This window comes from Dioscorea cayenensis, chromosome 24 (genome assembly GCF_009730915.1).
Source record: "Dioscorea cayenensis subsp. rotundata cultivar TDr96_F1 chromosome 24, TDr96_F1_v2_PseudoChromosome.rev07_lg8_w22 25.fasta, whole genome shotgun sequence".
Lineage (NCBI taxonomy): Eukaryota > Viridiplantae > Streptophyta > Magnoliopsida > Dioscoreales > Dioscoreaceae > Dioscorea > Dioscorea cayenensis.
This window is the reverse complement of record NC_052494.1, coordinates 246,982-265,192: the sequence shown is the minus strand read 5'-3', so window position 1 is coordinate 265,192 and position 18,211 is coordinate 246,982. Positions and strand designations below refer to the sequence as shown.

The window sequence follows — 18,211 nt, the reverse complement described above, 5'->3', positions numbered from 1 at the left end:
AATCAATCATGCAATGCAGTAGGTTAATTAATTATGTAAATAATATCTAAATACGAAATGATTTTTATATGCCATTGAAAAAGAGTTTTAGGGAAGATATAATTTTTTTTTATGTAAAAAAATTCTTGTAATGACCTTGAACATAATTTTACATAGAAAAAAAAGAATGTACCCCTATTTTTTATGTTTACAAACCAAAATTGTACCACATGAAATCCAAAGTAGATACTCTACTGTGAGTATATGTATACGTATATGTACACATATATACACATATACTGGTGTGCCTAGAAGAAAGAAAAAGTAGAGGAGTAAATTATTACACCATGGTAGTTACTAGTTCAAGGTTGGAGTAACAATGGATGCTTCATCAATCATGTTAATGCCTGCAAAGTTTGTTAAAAGAAGACAAAGCAACAATGTTAATCACTACTACTTCAAGGTTGGAACAACAATGGATGCTTCATCAATCATGGTAATCCTCCAAAACTTGTTAAAAGAATACAAAAGCCAAAGTTTACAAAACTAATCAACAAAGACTAAAGATATACATTCATTGTCTTTCCAAGTTTTCTTCCATCATCATTTTCATCAATTTCATTCTTGGTATATATATATATATATATATATATATTTTTTGTGTTGAGAAAATTAGAAATAGAACAATGATCAAAAAGAAAATCCAAAAACAATCACATAAAGACACGAGATTTAACGAGGTTCGATAGAGTATGTCTATGTCCTCGGAAGCAGAACAACTCTCTATTTTTTTATTAAAATTAAATTAGGGTTACATATTACATGAGCGCTCCACTACACTCCACTCCATTCAAATTAGGGTTCAGCAGAGTATGCCTACGTTCGCTTTGTTCCGGTATTTGCCTGTTAACTGTTGTATATGAGGCATATACAACAGTTTGTATGTGGTTGTGTTGAAGTTGAAATGATGATGATGAGGATGATAATGGTGGCATTGGATAGGATTTTAGTACTACATTGAGAAGCACAAGAAGAGATGATCATCATCTACACTTTTTTTTTTTTTTTCTCTTCCTCAGAGATAGCACTTGCACACTCAAAAGTGTGCAAACAATGCACGGGCGTTGCGTAGTTCAAGAAAGGCACCAACTTTCATTTGGATGAAAGCTTGTTTGTGGGGGCATCTATCTCTTTGGTTTTCATGGCTGGTGAGTGAATAGTGAATCATTCACTATTTCTTCATTACAATCTCAATTTAGGGCATTGATTCACAGTGATTCATGCTTCTCTGTCAGTCAAACATCTCACATTTCAATCTTGGTTTTCAAGTCAGGCATCTTTCTCTACTTGCTTTTGATTAGAATAACTTGTGCCCTAGAAACCCTATTTTACTCTGAGGGCAGTTGGTTGTGGCAGGTAGCAAACTTAACTACCTTATATATATATATTTATGTCTGCAATTTGAGATCTTTACAATCCCTAATTCACATTGTGGTGATAAAGTTTTAATCTTGTGGCAGTGTTATTTGCAAACCCTAGTTTTTTGTTTACTGATTAGATTCTTTGCCTCTTTGTCCCCTTTATGCTCTGGTGAAAGTTCCCCTTTCCTGCTTGAATGGCACTTTGCAGTAGAATAGATTTGATCTCAAGGTTATTAAAGCAATAGAGACAGCTGGAGGGATGGTTTTGTCAAGATGATATGCTTGGACTAGGGTTTCTCTTTCTGCAACTGAGTACCACTTTTGCTTTCAATCTCTCAGGATAAAGCTGCCAAGGTTTGTTGTTCCTTGTTACCAGTCAAACAAACTCCATTTCTTGTTTCTCTTTAGCTAAAGTGCTGTTCATCTTCTGCTAATGGGTGCTGGTGATGGTGATTCCAATTTCATGGTTGAAAAGAAACCAGTTCAACTTGATTCAGGGATGATTTCTGCAAATGTGTATGAACAGCATTTCTTAGCTTCTGATTGGGATCCAATTCTGTCAATGGATAATCACGCCATGAGTTTCGATGTTTCTGCTGGTTTTTCTCCCTACATTGTTGGTGTTAGTGAGCAAATGCCAAACCTTTCCTTCTTCAGCAGCAAAAGACATGTACCTTCAACTCATCTTGTTGATAATAATCATCAAACTGAGACAAATCTCAAATGGAAGAAGAGGAAGGCAGTGTCCAATGAATTTCATGTGAGATTATAAATAGTTCATTGCCAAATATTTCAATCTGTATACTCTTTTGTTGAATTGCTTGATTGCAGATTGAGGTTGAACAGAAGAAGGATGGCTCACCAGAATCTGCAAAGAGCTCAAAAGAGAAGGATGAGAAGAAAGGTAAGACAAGTAAACATTCTAAGATCAACACTCAGAATGCCGATGCTGGTAAAGACGATTACATTCATGTTCGTGCGAAGCGAGGCCAAGCTACTAACAGTCACAGTCTTGCAGAAAGAGTATGTACATTGTTCCTGCATTTTTCCTCTTCAGTTTATATCTGTTTCAATTGCTTATGATTCCGGGTTTCATCTTGTTGCAGGTGAGGAGGGAAAAGATTAGTGAAAGAATGAGATTACTTCAAGACCTTGTTCCAGGATGCAATAAGGTAATCATCTATCCCCTTTGTCATCATTGGTAAAAATGGTTTCTCGGTTGTGATCAAGATGCCGGTTTTTTACTGCTTTAGATTACCGGGAAGGCGATGATGCTTGACGAGATAATTAACTATGTTCAGTCACTGCAAAGGCAGGTTGAGGTATTATTGCTCATGAGATGATGTTTCACTTTCTTGGTACTTAATTCTTCTGGTCTTCTGGATTGAAAAATTTTGATTTGGAGCAATGATTGCAGTTTTTGTCGATGAAGCTCGCAGCTGTTCACCCGGAGGTGAACTTTGATATTGAGCAGATTCTTTCCAAGGGGGTAAACTTAGCTTCTGAAAACAAAAAAAAGATCGACAGTTTGGGAAATGTTGTTGATAAAAGCTTTGTCTTTTGTTAATTGTTAGATCCTCCATTCGGAAGACGGAAATGCAGCTGCTACTCTTGGATTTGGTCCAGGAATGACTACTACTCACTCTCATTTGCATGGAGTAATTCAGACCGATGTCAGAATGTGCAGCATGCCTAATTCACAGATTTCTCCGACAGCCCGAGTAAATGATTCGTTTCTTTACCGAAAATATTCATTCGATTATGTGTGCTCAGCTTTTCATTCTGTTCAGTTCATAATCGTATGCAGATACCGAATGCTTGGGATCATGAACTTCAGAATATTGCTCCAATGAGTTTCATTGACAGTAAAGACTTGAATGGTAAAACTGCATCACTAATTCACAGACTGCAAAATGATGTTCAATGATGTGAAATTTCTGAGAAAATGGTATTGTATTGTATTGCAGGTGACATGAAAGTCCAGATATGAAGGAAGAAGGCTATAATTTCGTCGCTCCGATCTGATACAATGTATAGTCCAAAAGGTCTAACCAATTATTGTCTTCAAGTTTTAGAAAGAATGACAAGATATATGCAGACCATGTATAGTCATTGAGTTAGCTATTTGTTTCTCCTGTCATTAGATTTGGTGTGTGGGAGGTGTTTTGAACTCATGTTTTTTATTTATGATCAAACTTATCATGCATATTTCCGTCAAATTGAGATGAAATCAATGTAATCTTTGTTGAAATTTGTAACAGATCTTCCATTTGATATCAAAATTTCTTACAAAAAGAATTGACAGTGAAGCTATCTACAGCTTTAAAGCAAAACTAAATATATATAAGAGGTATCACAAGGGGTGCATCCCTTTCATCATCTATAAACATTCATAGATGTTTTTGTTGTGTTATTGTCATTGTGCTATTACTGAATTTGCTCGCCGATCAGATCGAGACCGACCATCAAGAATGAAATTCCTTGAAAGAGTAGAAAGTAGAAGTGTATACCCTGTGCAGAGAGCAAACTCCGGGCGGCAGCCGTCAAGAGAAGGAAGGCGAGAGAGAGCTCCTTCAGGAAGATCTTGTTGTGTTTTTTCTTCGACTTCTTTGGCTTGGATTCCTCCTTTGCCAATGCATGGAGGTCTGGAGCTGAGCCACCGAATTCTTTCTTTGGTTGTTTCTCAATCAGAGAAAGAAGATCACCCTCGGAAGATCGACCTGACTTCTTTGTCACCACCCATTCATAGGCACTTCCAAGCTGAAATAGGCCAGAGATCATGGCATTGAACTTGGTTACTGACATTGTGTTCTCGAAGAGAAGGTATGGGACGATGAACGGGAAGGATCTCAGCGCGGGGAGGATGTTGAGGAAAGGACATTGTGGCCGGAATGTAGCAGACAACCCATGCAGGGAGCTCTGCTTCCGGGACGAACATTGTCATCGGGAGTATAATACAGAATAAAGTGAATGAATAGAACGGTAAAATAAGTTTCCGAAGAAGGAAGAACAAGAAGATCAAGTTGCATTTCTTCCAGAAACCAATCTGCATGGAAACAAACGATGGTAAGCAGAAATGAACAACAGCTGTGTACAACAGAATATGCCGTGTCATGCATGAAAACACACCTTTGATCGAATGATATCTGGCAAGCACAAGCGAAACAACTGCATTGGGCCTGAATGCCACCGGTGTTGCTGCTTACGGTAAGCCTCGTATGACTCCGGCAATTCACATTGGCACTGCAAGATAAAAAATTTCAGTGTTTCAATTCATTTCGTAGAAAACTATTGATAAGCATAACAAAACAGCCGGAAAACTCACCTCAACATCATTCAAGAAGACGAACTTCCAGCCCTTGAGATGAGCTCGAACAGCGATGTCCATGTCCTCAACTGTAGTCCTCTCAAGCCACCCTCCGGCGTCCTCCAACGCCTTAATCCTCCAAACACCCGCCGTGCCATTAAACCCGAAGAAGTTGATGAACATCCCATTCACCTGCTGCTCAACCTCAAAATGAAAGCAGAGGTTGATGTTCTGCAACCTAGTGAGCAAGTTCTCGTCTTTGTTAACAAATGACCACCTCGCCTGCACCAACCCAACATCATCCTTGCCCTGCAAACCAAATTCTCCAACAATGTCAAAACCAAGACTCTCAACACCAAGAAACAAACCACAAACACTGGACAACATACCTTGAAATGTGGCACGGTACGTTTCAAAAAGTCCGGCGTAGGCTGGAAATCGGCATCGAAGATGACAACAAACTCATAATCCTTAACATAGCTACAATTCATTGCAGACTTGAGATTACCGGCTTTATAACCATCTCTAAGAACTCTATGCCTGTAAACAATACGGGTGCCATTCTCCTTCCACTTCTCCACCTCTTCCTTGATCAAGGCCTGCGTCGCAACATCATCGGAGTCATCGAGAACTTGAATGAGCATATTGGATTTTGGCCAGTCTAAATTACACACTGCTGATATTGATTGCTGATAAACCTACAAAATAAAGAGAGAAACAGAGCTCAGTCAGGCATTTTCACAAACAGGTTGTTTGCATGGTATAAAAAAAAATCTAAATACCAACCTCCTTTTCGTTGCACATTGGCATTTGGACGAGCACCATTGGGAAATCCTCGCCGGGGGCTTCAACGTCGTCTTCGCCGGAGATGGCGCTGGGTTCCGGCAATGGCTTCAAGCCTTTGAAACGAATCCAGAAGAAGCCGAGACAGAGGATTAAACGGTCGGCGCTTTGGATGAGGAAGAGAACGACGCAGGAGTCGGCGAGGAATTGCAGCGGTGGAGCGAGGTAGGCGACTCGGAAGCGGACCCAATCGGAGTAGATCGAAGCCAGCGAGAAAGTGGGAATGGACAGCTTGCGGAGATGCCAGCCATTGAAGTAGGCTGCGAGCTCGAAGATAAGGAGAGTGATGGAGAGAAAGAGGAAGACTTTGATAAAGGAGTAGACACGGGAACGGAGATGGTGGCTGTCAGTGGCGTCAGTGCGGCCAGCGGCAAGGCGGCGGCGGATGGCGGAGACGAGGGAGAAGAAGGTCCAAGCGAGGGAAGTGAGGCAGCCGGCGGCGCGGTGGGCTTTGAGGAGGAGAACCCAAGTGATTTGCTTAGCATTCTTATTCCGGCCAATCTTGGCAGCGGCGGTGCCAGAGAGGGTAGAGTCTTCATCAGTGTCATCGCCGGAGAGCTCCACCATGGACCAGTTAGGGTTCTCCATCTTCACCACCACTGGAGTTCCTCTCTGTGACTCCTTTGCCCACCAGTCAAAGGACGGCGCCATTAGAACCAAGCTCGAAGCTTTTTCGACAACCAAAACGTAGATTTTCCAGCCAAAAAACAGTGAGATTTCTCTTCAAACTGCGAGCATTGCAGAAGAAAAACGGAGATTTCTCCTCAAATCACTCGCATTGGAGTTGGGAAATCAATAGGGAAAGGGATCAAAATCTTAAAAAAGGATCAAGATGAGAGCTTTGGAAGTGGAATGGGATGGAGAAATGGAGGTGAAATGGAGAAGAGAGAAAGGGAGGAGGGTTTTGATGGCGCGTTGTGGCGATGGTTCCGCGCATTGAGGATAGCACGACGACAAAAAAAGCATTGAGAGGGGGAATATGAGAAACAGCTCAACACGTCGACTTCTTTGAGTTCTTTCTTTCTTTCTTCTTCTCCAACTCCCACTAATGAAATCAATGGAAATTATTTATTTATTTTTTTAATATAAAAATTGCTTTTTTTTTCTAAAAAAAAAATTAATAAATATATGATAATATTTTAACAATTTAATTTTTTTTTATTATTAATGATTAGAGATAAAGAAAAATACAAGAGGGAGTGGAAGACAACTCTTATCTTTTGGCTGGTAGAGCAACCAAGGTTTATCAATGTACTTTGATATATATATATATATATATATATATATATATGAGGGCTATTAGTCTAACAATGTACTTAGATATATCAATTAACAGTTGTATCAATATCCAACAACTGTAAATCATTTATTCATGTGAACAAATACTATTATAAATATCGTAAAGTGAGATGCATAGTATACAACAGAGAGTAGAATACATTGTTGCACTTTCATTTCAACTATCCAATCATGATCGCAATAGTAATAGAATGGATAAAGCCATTCAACTTGATTTGCACCCCCAAACCAAAATATAAAAACCAAACAATTTTCATATATTATTATTATTTTGTGACAAAATGCCATAAGCACACACAAGGTAGATGAGCACATATGCGGATTTTGGGATTTAATGATTTTAAGCTAAAAAAAAAAAGAAGAAAAACCGGTATCAATAGGTTAAGAGACAATTGGGTGTGTATATATGTATATCTAATTTTTAATATAATTTTTAATAATATGTATTTATATATTATAAAAATATGGTTTGTGTCTTCAATAATTTTTCACAAGTACTTATAAAATGGTCTTATACTATTTTGATTAAATCAAATTATTTTAACTATCTCATGTATATTTGTGCATCTTAATGTATATACATAAATATTGTTTTGCTGAGGGTATAAAAAAATTATTGAAGTTTATATTTATCATTTTATATCTTTATATCTCAATAATTTACTCAATATGGAGGCATTCTACTAGGGATGTCTATAGATAAAAATTCTACGACTGTCTCTATATAAATCCAACAACTATATAATGATTATATATCTTCCATTAGTGTGAACTGTGGAGTGAATAGAGTTCATCAACAATGCTATAAAAAGTGGCTAGTGGGATGCTGATCAATTGTTCCGATTACTGTTGCCTTCTCTCCCTTCACCAATGTTTGCTTCTCTCTTCTATTTTTTCTCACTTCTTTATCATTTTTTACAGAAGTTTTGCGAATGCAAAAACGTATAGCCATATTATATAAATATATATGAGTGACAGTTTTCTACGATCGTTTATAGATAAGTATTCTATTGACGTCCATTTTTCAGTCGTTGGTTTTGAATTTAACACCTATAAATCATCCATTATAATGAACTGTAAGCTCAACAATACTTATACATAATGTTGTCAAACAGTTATATAAATAGTAACCCATATAATTGTAGTTGTCAAAGCTGATTTGCACCCTCGTCCTCTAAATTTTTTTAACACCAACCAACTAATCCAGTACAACCCTCATCCACGGTTACTCACTCTTTTATTTTGACTGTTCTCTCTATCTTTTCTTATACTTTTCATTTTTTGGACCCTCTACCTATTCTCATATATACCCCTTATTCTCATATATATATATATATATAATTTGGAAGAGTATGTAACCTAAATGGGGACATCTTTGCAATCTCCACACGTTAGACAGCTATTGATCTTGTATCTATGAAATTAAATTAATAGTTTCCATTTCTTTTGTTAAATTAATAACTAATTAATTAGCTTTGTTTTCATTTATTTTATTATATTTGATTTTGGGGTCTCAAGGTAAACTAATAAATAAATTCACTAATAATAATAATAAAGAAATAGACTCGAGTTCTCGTTCATGTATATATCATACTAACTTTCTTTTTTTTAAAGATGGATAAACCACTTCAATAAAATAAAAGAGAGTACAAAACCACAACCTCCCTCCACACTATCATACTAACTTTATTATAGCAAGTCTCTCCAACTCTCTCATTAAGTCTCTAAAACTCATCATATTTGTATGCATTTTTATGGCATTTTTTTTTTTTTTAAAAGATTTATTTTTAAATCAAAATTAAAAGGAAATGACATGATTATCTTTCAATTTACTCACTATTGGCAGTTGTGGATGAAAGTAATAATATTTTTTAAATTTAAAATATTTTTTAACATCACAAAGATTGAATTAAAAAATTTTAAAAAAGAAAGAGAAAAATAAGGAAAAGAAATTAAAGAGGTTGATTAGAAAATTGGAAAGCTCTGAGTTCATAGGTTAATTTTTTATTTATTCTTCAAATTAAAAATAAAAAAAGAGGTCAAAATATATCATCTTTCTTTTTAAATTTGACCAACTTTTTTTTATTCAATTTGAAGAAATAAATAAAAAAGAGAAAAGTTTTTTTAAAATAATATTTTGAATGTTAAAACGTGTTTCTTAGAACCTATGATAATGATACTACATTCATCATATTTTTGGTTGGTGGTATCCATCTTGGTGCATGGCATAATTCCATTGTTTCTTTGACAAAACTTTTTTTTTTTTTTTAATTTCAGTTTAAAACTAAAGATTGACAAAAGAGTTTTCTTCTTGTTCTTCTTTTACAATTTTTTTTTTTAAATAGAAGTAAAACTAATTTGACCAACGCACCAATATATATACACACTTCTCATAATTTTCATTTTTTCAATATATATATATATATATATATATCAAAACTTGAGATTTAATTATTTTAAAATTATAATCACTGCTACTTTATAGCGTAGTTCGTTACTCCATATATATATATATATATATATATATAAATGAGAAACCTAGAATCATATTTATAACAATAATGCATGTTTATTAAATTATAATTACGGATGTGACTAGATTGATAGTATAAAATTAGCCGAATAAAAAAATCATGGAATCTTTTTTATATCTGGTCCACTTAACAGCCAAAACATTGTATGTAGTCAAATTAGTTACTAAAAAAATCCACCGACTAAAGCAATTCTGACTAATTTTTATTTTTTTATTTTAAATTTGACTAAATATAAATATTAAAAATAATAAAAAAATAATCCGGCTATAATTATTGTTTATGTTGAAACTCGCAATTCATTATGATTTTTAATATATATATATATATATATATATATATATATATATATATATATATGACAAATAGACGATAAGTGCTCTCCATTTAATAGAAGTTAAAAACATGCACATGTATGGAGTAAATATCTTAATACACATGTGCTCTCCTCTTGCGTGAGTTTTGAGTTCAATCTCAACTCGTCCACGAAATGAATACTCTATACAAGGGACTAGGTGTCAATAGCCCAAAAAGTCATTGATAAACATATTATTGTGCTTAATTTAATATAGAGGAATTATCTTCACTGTTTTTTATTTTTTAAAAATTTTAATAAAATGGACAAGTCACTATTATGGATGTGCATTAATCGATTTTGAATATACTATGCGTCTTCATCCTGTGTACGAGGAACCCACACTGTTTGTGCACAGAAAGAATCTTGTTCACTGTGCATTGGGTGAGAATTGAACGCACATCCCGAACGAAGTGCCTTAACCGCAATGTTGGCTCATCTCTTTTTTTAGGGGTTTTTTTCAAATTGTGTTTTTTTCATGTAAATTTGCATGTTTTTGTTTTATTTTATTTTTTTCTTATTATTGTTAGTTTTTTAAAGAAAATACAAGTAAAAGCAACAATTGATTGAAAGTGCAAAAACACTGACATTTTGCTGCTCTATTGATTTGCTTCACATGTAGATATTTTTTTACTTTTTTTTTTAAAATACAAGTAAAAGCAACAATTGATTGAAAGTACAAAAACACTAATATTTGCTGCTCTATTGATTTGCTTCACATGTAGATATGATTTAAATAATAACACTCCACAAATAATGTCTGAAAGATTTGTCAGACCAACGAAATATTATCTATTTAATATTATATATATATTATAAATAAATAAAAATAAACAGTTCAATGAGAGAGTTTGGTTGGTTGTCCGCATGTTGAAGAAATCAAGCTCAAGATCAATATATGTTCTCATTTGACATATGTCATGCAATTAGTTGTCATCCTTTTTGTTTCTTTCCTCACCTTTGTTTAATAAAAAAATGAGAATACATTGAGTGAGATAAAGTTTTCCACTACTTGACAGGTTGTTCTTGCCTCTTTGTGCAACCTTTTGGTAGATGAATTCTTTGAAAATTTGGTTCTTTTGGAATGGTTGTTTGTTTTTTCCCTTTCATATTTGTGTTCTTCTTTGCTGACATTTTGCTGCAAATGAAAACAAAAAAACATATCATTAAGTTCCTCTAAATATGTTTCTTATTAAACAAAATCAAGAGATAAAAACTTATATATATATATATATATATATATATAACACCTTGGTGTTGCCAACTTCACCATCTTCTGTTGTTTTTCTGACTGCAATGAAAAATAAATGCTATTAATCAATCATAACTTTGGAAATCCTGTATTGTTTTTTTGCTGAAAATTGTGAGAATTTTGCATAATAAGATAGTTTAGATTCTATCTAAAGGTACCTGAATTTCATCTCCCTGTTTGGTGGTCATAGGTGTGATGTTTTTCTTAACAGAGTTTTGAAGCTTTCTTTCAAGATTTGCTTCTTTGAGAATTCCTCTTTCCTAATGAATAAATAAATAAACAAAATCATAATCAAATTCTATCAATTAAAGGAACATATAAAGTTTATTTTCATTCTGAATTAAATGAATGAAAACTTACATCAGTTCTTAGTCTGAATGGCTTTGGATTAGTTGGCTTAATCTTCTTGCAGGACTTCTCTTTTTGAGCTTGTTGTTTCTCCAAATTCATGTTGCTAGAAATGTCAATCTTTAACATCAATTCATTCCAAAGATTAATGAAAAAAATGTCTAATAATAACAATACCTCGTGTTTCGATTATCCGGTGCATTCTCTTTATCGTCATCTTCGTCGATGTACTCTAATGGTACATTACTGACAACAGATACATTCTTACTAATCTCTTCATTTTTCTTCTTCTTCTTTACACTCAATGGAGTTCTTTCTTGTTTACAAGATTTAGCATCAAATGTGGCACACTTGGAAGAACTACAAATACGAAATTTCGGTGTGTTCTTTGCCGCGCTGCTTTCTGTTGTCTTCGAGGCCAGAACTTGAGACTTTTGTTTCTTCGGTGTTTGCCGAACTTTCGGTGTTGTAGGGGGTTTAGTATTATTAGTGTCAAGTTTCTTCGGTGTCGATCTCAAACTAGAGATTGGGTGTTCTTTAATTTTAGCAATACAAGTATTTTCATGCACTGAAGTAATCCTGCTAAATTTCACTACTCTTTCATTTGCAGGTTTCGGCGGTGCAGATTTCGGGCATTTCGGAGTAGAGCTAAACAAAATTGAGCCAATGAATCAAAATAAGAACTCTTATAAAGATCAAAATAAATAAAAATTTATTACCTTGTAGATTGCTTGTATAACACTTTCCGAAGTTTAACATTTGGACTCCTTGCAGCCATTACCTGAAATTCAATTCACAAACCCCCGAATCAAAATCGAAATCTTTTTAAAGAGAGATGAAGAGAAATTAATTGAAAAAGAGCGCAAACCCGAAGAACAAAACTCTTGTGAAGTGCTTCAGGATCAACCATTTCATGCATTTGATCACATCCTAAAAACCAAAACATACCAAACATGAAAATTAAAGTGATTTTTATTTTCTTTTGATAATTGAGAGGATGAAAACAAGAAGAACAACTCACCAACACGAACACAAAACCAAGAAGGATCATCGCGCCGATACCGATGATCATCAGAGACAGTGAAATCCACAAACTTTGGAGCTTCAATCTCTTCATAGAATGTATCATCTGATTCATCTTCTTCTTTACCACCATTTCCATCACAATCCTCCATTGCTGCTTGCATTGATTCTCGCTTCAAATCAGGGAACAACTTCTCCATCATCAAAGTATTGAATTCAAAGATGAAAAGGAGGGATCTTTGGGATGTTTTAGTTTGTTGTTTGTGATTTAAGACAGTGAGTGAGATGAAGATTGGAAAGTAGCCGTTGGAGCGCTGCTTTCCGGACATGAAAAAAATTAAAAACAGAGGCTCTAACGGTCGGATGATATTACCACCCCGCGTTTTCATTCTTACACCCCTTGTGAAATAATAATAATAATAATAATAATAATAATACAAAAAATGTATTTAGGGGATTAGTTATTGGTAAAGAATAATTGTTAGATTAAAAAAAAGTTGGGAAATAATTGTTTTGTAAAATAAAATTGAAATTCATGGTTCCCTTCAATTAAACACTAATTAGAATACATTTAATATTTAGAAATTACTATTAATTTTTAAATGTTTATCTGTAAAATTTAATATTATTAGGGTTGCAAAAAAAAAATATACAAAAAACAGAAAAAACAAAAAAGCCACAAATAGATACTTTTGGAAATAAGACTGCAATATAAATCTATGAATTCCCTCTGTCCAAACACAATCACAGAATTTATAGAAAGAAGATCAAACATAGAAAAACTTACAAAAACCAGTTTTCTCTTTTATTTTATTTCTGGTTTTACTTAAAATGATTTATCTTTGTATTTTACATGAGTAGGATGGTTAAAAGAAACAAAAGATTATGATATACAAACTGCAGATAGAGCTTTAAAGCCTTCGATGACCATCAAATAAAATTTCAGAAAACAGCTCAAAACTATCTAGGACTTGTCCCGGAGATGATCGCAGAACAATTAGCTCTAGATAAAAAAAGAAAAAAGAAAAAAAAAAAAATGCGGGTAGTCGTATGCATTCCTCTTTTGCTACAAAGTCGAATGGAATCAACAGCTGCCGTTTTTTCGTTCCAACTTTATCGCTTCATATGACGCCATAACTTCTTTGAACTTCGCCTCAGCTTGTTCTGCGCACAAAATGAAGCTCAGTTTCTCGTTACATATAATCGAATGACTGAATGAGTGCGAAAAAAGAACCGGGCAGACAACTTTGTCTAAGCTCGGCTTACCTTTATTGCCCTGGTTTTGATCTGGGTGGAACTCCATTGCTTTTGCCCTGAAAGCCGTCTGTGTCGCATATGCAAAATGATCAATTGCATCAGATAATCTACTCTAAATGCAGTAATGAGATTATCAAATATCACCGTAAATTAAAAATGCAATTTCAATGGCATTAAAGCAGTGCATATTGTGACTCAAAGAAGACATCTACATGTATAATAATAGTACATGAGGAGTTTTATAAAACCAAATATAATTGCTAACAAAAACATATCAGGTATATTAGCAGAACAACCAAGACAATGTGACAAACACTGGTCAGTTTAATTTCTATCAATTCCTAGCATCTGCATAACATACAATTGGGATTTCGATGTAAATTCTCTTAGTCATAAAATAAAACCAAAGCTTGACAACATATATTATTCATAGTTGCATAAACTGATTTATCAATAATAAAAGAATGGAGAATTCTAACCAAATCTATTTATGTAAACTTGACATCACCAAACTTTTCCAGTTCAATATGTGGAATAACAACTATGGGTGAAGGGCAAGAAAGAAAATAGAAATAACCTCAGCAATCAGGAAAAGAAAAATTCCATTTGAAAACCCATGCCAAGGTCATTTTAGTGAGTATTTATGGAACGGCATGACTTGTTTGAATTAGAAGAAAAGAAGAATCACCTTTATCTCTGCGTCTGAGTATGGTTCTACCCGTGCCCTGAAATGGAAATATTTAAACAATTAAAACCCAGGCAATCAAACATACAAAATAAGCATTTATTCAGGGAAACACTTAATCTGGATTGACCAAAAAAAAAAAACAGATAAGTATTCTTACTTGACAAAATAAATGCAATAAAATAACTGCTAATCAAAATTTCCATTATTTACTGTATTTGTCAATTATTAACCACTGGATTCCCCAATCCAATTTTCTAAGATGCAAAATGCAGGTTTAAACTGATCATCCTCGGTAGAACATATCCAAGTTTTAATAATAAATAAAAGGTTCACAAGACATGTGCAAACACATAGGTTCATTCACAAGATGAGCTCTATCTTTTGTTTGGAATATCAGGATGGCCTGTTCTGACCTTCAGAACAAAGTAATATTGACATTTCCAAGAAAAAAGTTGTGTGCGGCATTTACAATAACCACTACACCAGCCAGTCAGCTGCCAAAAGATTACATTATAACAATAGCAGCATATATTTGCAGTTACAAATTGCCACCAAACCATTTTGAAAGTAGCATAGAAAAATTTATGGGATGTAAAAATTATTTATTATTCATTTGGGTCTTATATAATGATGCATTCCTTTTGAACTAACTTTCCACTGAATTTTTTAAATTTCAGAGGTAAAAACAAAATTCACATGCAGATGAGGAATAATAAATACATCATACATGAACATGAAAGTGGTGAATGACTGAATATAATCATTCATTTAGACAATAGACAAACTGAAAATAAGGCCAGCCTTTGCCTTCGATCAGACTAGAGGAAAAATAAATAATCTTCTTTGCACCAGGATATTATAGAATGTACCTGTCAAGACCAAGTACTGAATAGTGATGTGACATTGCATAGTTTCCAGTGTCTTTCATGGTGGATCTGTAATTGGTTCCGTGATTTTTGTAAGATGGATCTGACTTCCAGTACCAGTCATCCCTTTGAAAATGTTGATATGGACCAGGGCCACTTTCTCTCCAACTCTCATATTCCTTGTTCTGCTTGCTCCTCGCTCTATTGAAAACACTTTGCATACGCCTTATTCGCTCCTACATAGAGAGACATCATTATGCCAATGAAAACTATAGGGCATAGAGTTGCAGAGACATTTATGTCAAACACAGGTCAATTCGTCATATGTAGCAATAACAGTTTTCTTAAGGCTTCAAAAACAAATAAAAGGCAGTAAAAATTGAACAATGAGACTACAAAGTATTAACAGACTAAAAAAAGAAAATTCCATATGACCTAATTTGCATATCAACAAAGTCGAAGTATGAATTTGCTCCTAAATCTAATGAAATTATCACATAAATAAGTGAAAAAGTAAAAGCTTTTCAATAAATAGCAAAGGAAGTATGAACATATGAAGTCAATGACTCCCCTCTCAGTTCATGCCATTAACAATAAATTAAATCGCCTATGCAGGTTAGATTCTTAGAGTTAAAGTTCCAATAAGGAATTATTTGGTTATAAAAGAAGCAGAGTAACTCCAATCAGGCTTCATAGTGAACAGAAAAAGGAATATCTTTATATCCTTGGAAACAACATGGAAACCAATTATTATCCTTGTGAAGACAACCAAATGAAACCAGCTTATGTAATTCCCCGACAACAACACCAAAATAATGTTGTCTTTTAAAAATGTTGGTTAGAGGACAATAGATGACAAATCAATCGCAAACAACTAACTCTTTACAGCTTAAACTAACGAAATTCAGAACAGAGGAATGAAAGAAAAAGCCAAAACCATCATCCTAAATCTAGTAAGGTATAAAGAAGATGTTTCACCTGGATTACAATAAGTTCCCAGGACTATTTGGAGCTACCAAATTACTTTTCTAAGTTTAAGGTGCTAATAAGAATGGCTTTTGGTTTGGAATAGCCATCAGTATGGCTAAGAAAACAAATATATTGCCATTAAAAATATACCATTCACAGATTCAAGGCTCCTGATTTTCAGTGAGCAAAATGAACTAGAACAAAAGCTAGAACAGCAAAAAAAATAGAACTAACCACTCTCTCCATTTCCTCCTCATATTCATCTTGCATCCGCCGATTAAATCTATTCCAAGATTCCTCCCTGAAGCTTCCACGGGTTGAACTGCCTGTTGTATTCCATGATGAAGATGAGTTTGACCTTACCTGGACGCAATGAAGAAAATTTGATAATTAAGCACCAGACACATTATCAGAAGAAAATTATATATGTGTGCTTATATGAGGTAAGAAAAATTGTTTAAATCATGAGGAATGGAAGTGGTTTGCAAGTAAACTTAGCAATACATTTCAGGTGTGTATACATGAAATAAATATAAAAAATATAAACTTACTTCAATCAATCAATCGCTCGCAGAAGAAACTGACAGTCAATCGTACAATCATGCTTTTCTTATATTTTTCAAAGTAGCTTTTAGGATGCTTCTAACTTTTGGATTTTATCATAAGTAATAAATTTCGCGAATAGAAATGCATATCTTCTAAATTTCATGCTAACAAATTGCATGTCACTCTAAAAAACATGTCCAGAAAAAAAGACATCTCATATAAAAAAATTTCAATAAAAGTAGATTCTTTCAAGTGCATGCAGTTCCATGTTAACAAAAAATCATTATATGAAGGTACAAACTAAAAAATTTACCTGATTGTAGAAGTGATTAATAGCCCTGCGCAACCGAAAAACCTACAAGATTGCACTAGAAGTAAGAAAGAAGCTTTATGAAGCAAAAAAGTAAACATTGAACATTGAATTAAGCTCTGCACAGAAATGTCCAGAAAATAAAATTGCATTGCACCTAACCTGACCACCTAAATTTCTAAACCATATTAAGCTATACGCACTGATGCCATGGATGTCGGTTATTTTTAGGCATCCTCATACTTTCTAAATATCACACATCATACTCAGTGATCTAAGTTTCTCAAACTTCTACAGAAGCACGCATATAGAGAAAATCATAACGAATCAATATATGTAACCGACTTTGCATGCCATCAATATATGTAACTATTACTGTTATTAGCATAATTGATCTTCCTCAAAACATATGCCCTAGAAAAAAATTGTAGACATCCATCCTCAACAATCACCCGAGTTGCTCTACAGAACGAATCAGTCTGACCTACAATTTGCAAGTTTCAGCCTCAAAGGCTCGAACTTTTTCCAAAATTCAAGCAAACAAACAACAACACGACCATAAAAATTAAAAAAATAAAAAAATCACAAAAACAAAGAAGCATTCAAAACATCAACTAATCTTTATTTCAAACTCTATAATATCATCAAAATAACCCTCAAACGGTGATCTCTTCAAACCAAAACAAAAGAAAAAGAAAAAGAAATCGATAATCGATGGATTACCGCGACGGTGGTGGCGGTGGCGCCGATCAAACTGAAGAGGAGAATGGACAACGGCGAGGAGTCGCGGTCGCGGGTTTTCTTCTGAGCAGCGGGGTTCATCTTCAGCTCCGACGATGAGAGGAAGCGAATCGCATAGTTTTGTAGGAATTCGATTCAATCTCTACAAAATTGAGACTTTTTTTCTCTGTTTCGAGAGGAACTCTTTTTATTTTTATTAGTTTTTCTTATACTGACAATAAATAACAGACTTTTAGAGGTCTTTATTGCAAATATACATATATATATATATATATATATATATATTTGTATTTTGTGGAGATAAGTTTAAAAAAAACTTATTTATTTATTTATTATTATTATTATTGATAGACTGATTTTGTAAGTGACACTTTTAAATAGATATGAGGAAATACTTCGAAACCAGTTATTCAAACAAACCAATAAACTTTTTTGTACTACTTGTAAAAATAGACACAAAAAATTATATATATAAA

At 33.9% G+C, this 18,211-nt stretch overlaps 4 protein-coding genes across 7 annotated transcripts; 1 reads left to right on the top strand and 3 right to left on the bottom strand.

Moving 5' to 3' along the window:
* The first annotated feature begins 799 nt into the window (after window positions 1-799).
* On the top strand, window positions 800-3,530 carry LOC120252831 (transcription factor bHLH74-like). Of its 4 annotated transcripts, none has more exons than XM_039261003.1 (9): window positions 801-1,187; window positions 1,740-2,160; window positions 2,232-2,423; window positions 2,507-2,572; window positions 2,654-2,722; window positions 2,818-2,889; window positions 2,975-3,121; window positions 3,208-3,280; window positions 3,368-3,530. In XM_039261003.1, exons 2-9 carry the CDS (start codon window positions 1,834-1,836, stop codon window positions 3,388-3,390), a joined length of 969 nt encoding a protein of 322 aa, XP_039116937.1. In that variant the 5' UTR covers window positions 801-1,187; window positions 1,740-1,833; the 3' UTR covers window positions 3,391-3,530. The 4 variants fall into 4 exon arrangements, with proteins under 4 accessions (XP_039116939.1, XP_039116937.1, XP_039116936.1 ...); XM_039261004.1 differs by lacking the exon at window positions 801-1,187 and adding an exon at window positions 1,383-1,395; XM_039261005.1 differs by having other exon boundaries at window positions 800-2,160; window positions 2,247-2,423.
* Window positions 3,531-3,625: 95 nt separating this feature from the next.
* LOC120252830 (probable xyloglucan glycosyltransferase 7) lies at window positions 3,626-6,597 on the bottom strand. The gene is given in 6 exon segments (XM_039261001.1): window positions 3,626-4,274; window positions 4,276-4,446; window positions 4,530-4,643; window positions 4,726-5,016; window positions 5,097-5,405; window positions 5,494-6,597. Coding segments are annotated over 6 exon segments (2,040 nt in total). The 5' UTR covers window positions 6,202-6,597; the 3' UTR covers window positions 3,626-3,827.
* A 3,976-nt stretch (window positions 6,598-10,573) lies between these two features.
* On the bottom strand, window positions 10,574-12,662 carry LOC120252855. The gene is made up of 8 exons (XM_039261050.1): window positions 12,357-12,662; window positions 12,204-12,265; window positions 12,055-12,116; window positions 11,513-11,983; window positions 11,348-11,441; window positions 11,146-11,247; window positions 10,986-11,026; window positions 10,574-10,873 (listed from the first exon to the last, which is right to left on the bottom strand). The coding sequence occupies exons 1-8, from the start codon at window positions 12,559-12,561 to the stop codon at window positions 10,744-10,746; spliced, it is 1,167 nt and encodes a 388-aa protein (XP_039116984.1). The 5' UTR covers window positions 12,562-12,662; the 3' UTR covers window positions 10,574-10,743.
* A 500-nt stretch (window positions 12,663-13,162) lies between these two features.
* LOC120252779 lies at window positions 13,163-17,908 on the bottom strand. Its single transcript, XM_039260936.1, has 7 exons — window positions 17,718-17,908; window positions 16,998-17,039; window positions 16,373-16,501; window positions 15,173-15,405; window positions 14,304-14,340; window positions 13,625-13,682; window positions 13,163-13,522 (listed from the first exon to the last, which is right to left on the bottom strand). The coding sequence occupies exons 1-7, from the start codon at window positions 17,814-17,816 to the stop codon at window positions 13,443-13,445; spliced, it is 678 nt and encodes a 225-aa protein (XP_039116870.1). The 5' UTR covers window positions 17,817-17,908; the 3' UTR covers window positions 13,163-13,442.
* Window positions 17,909-18,211: the final 303 nt, after the last annotated feature.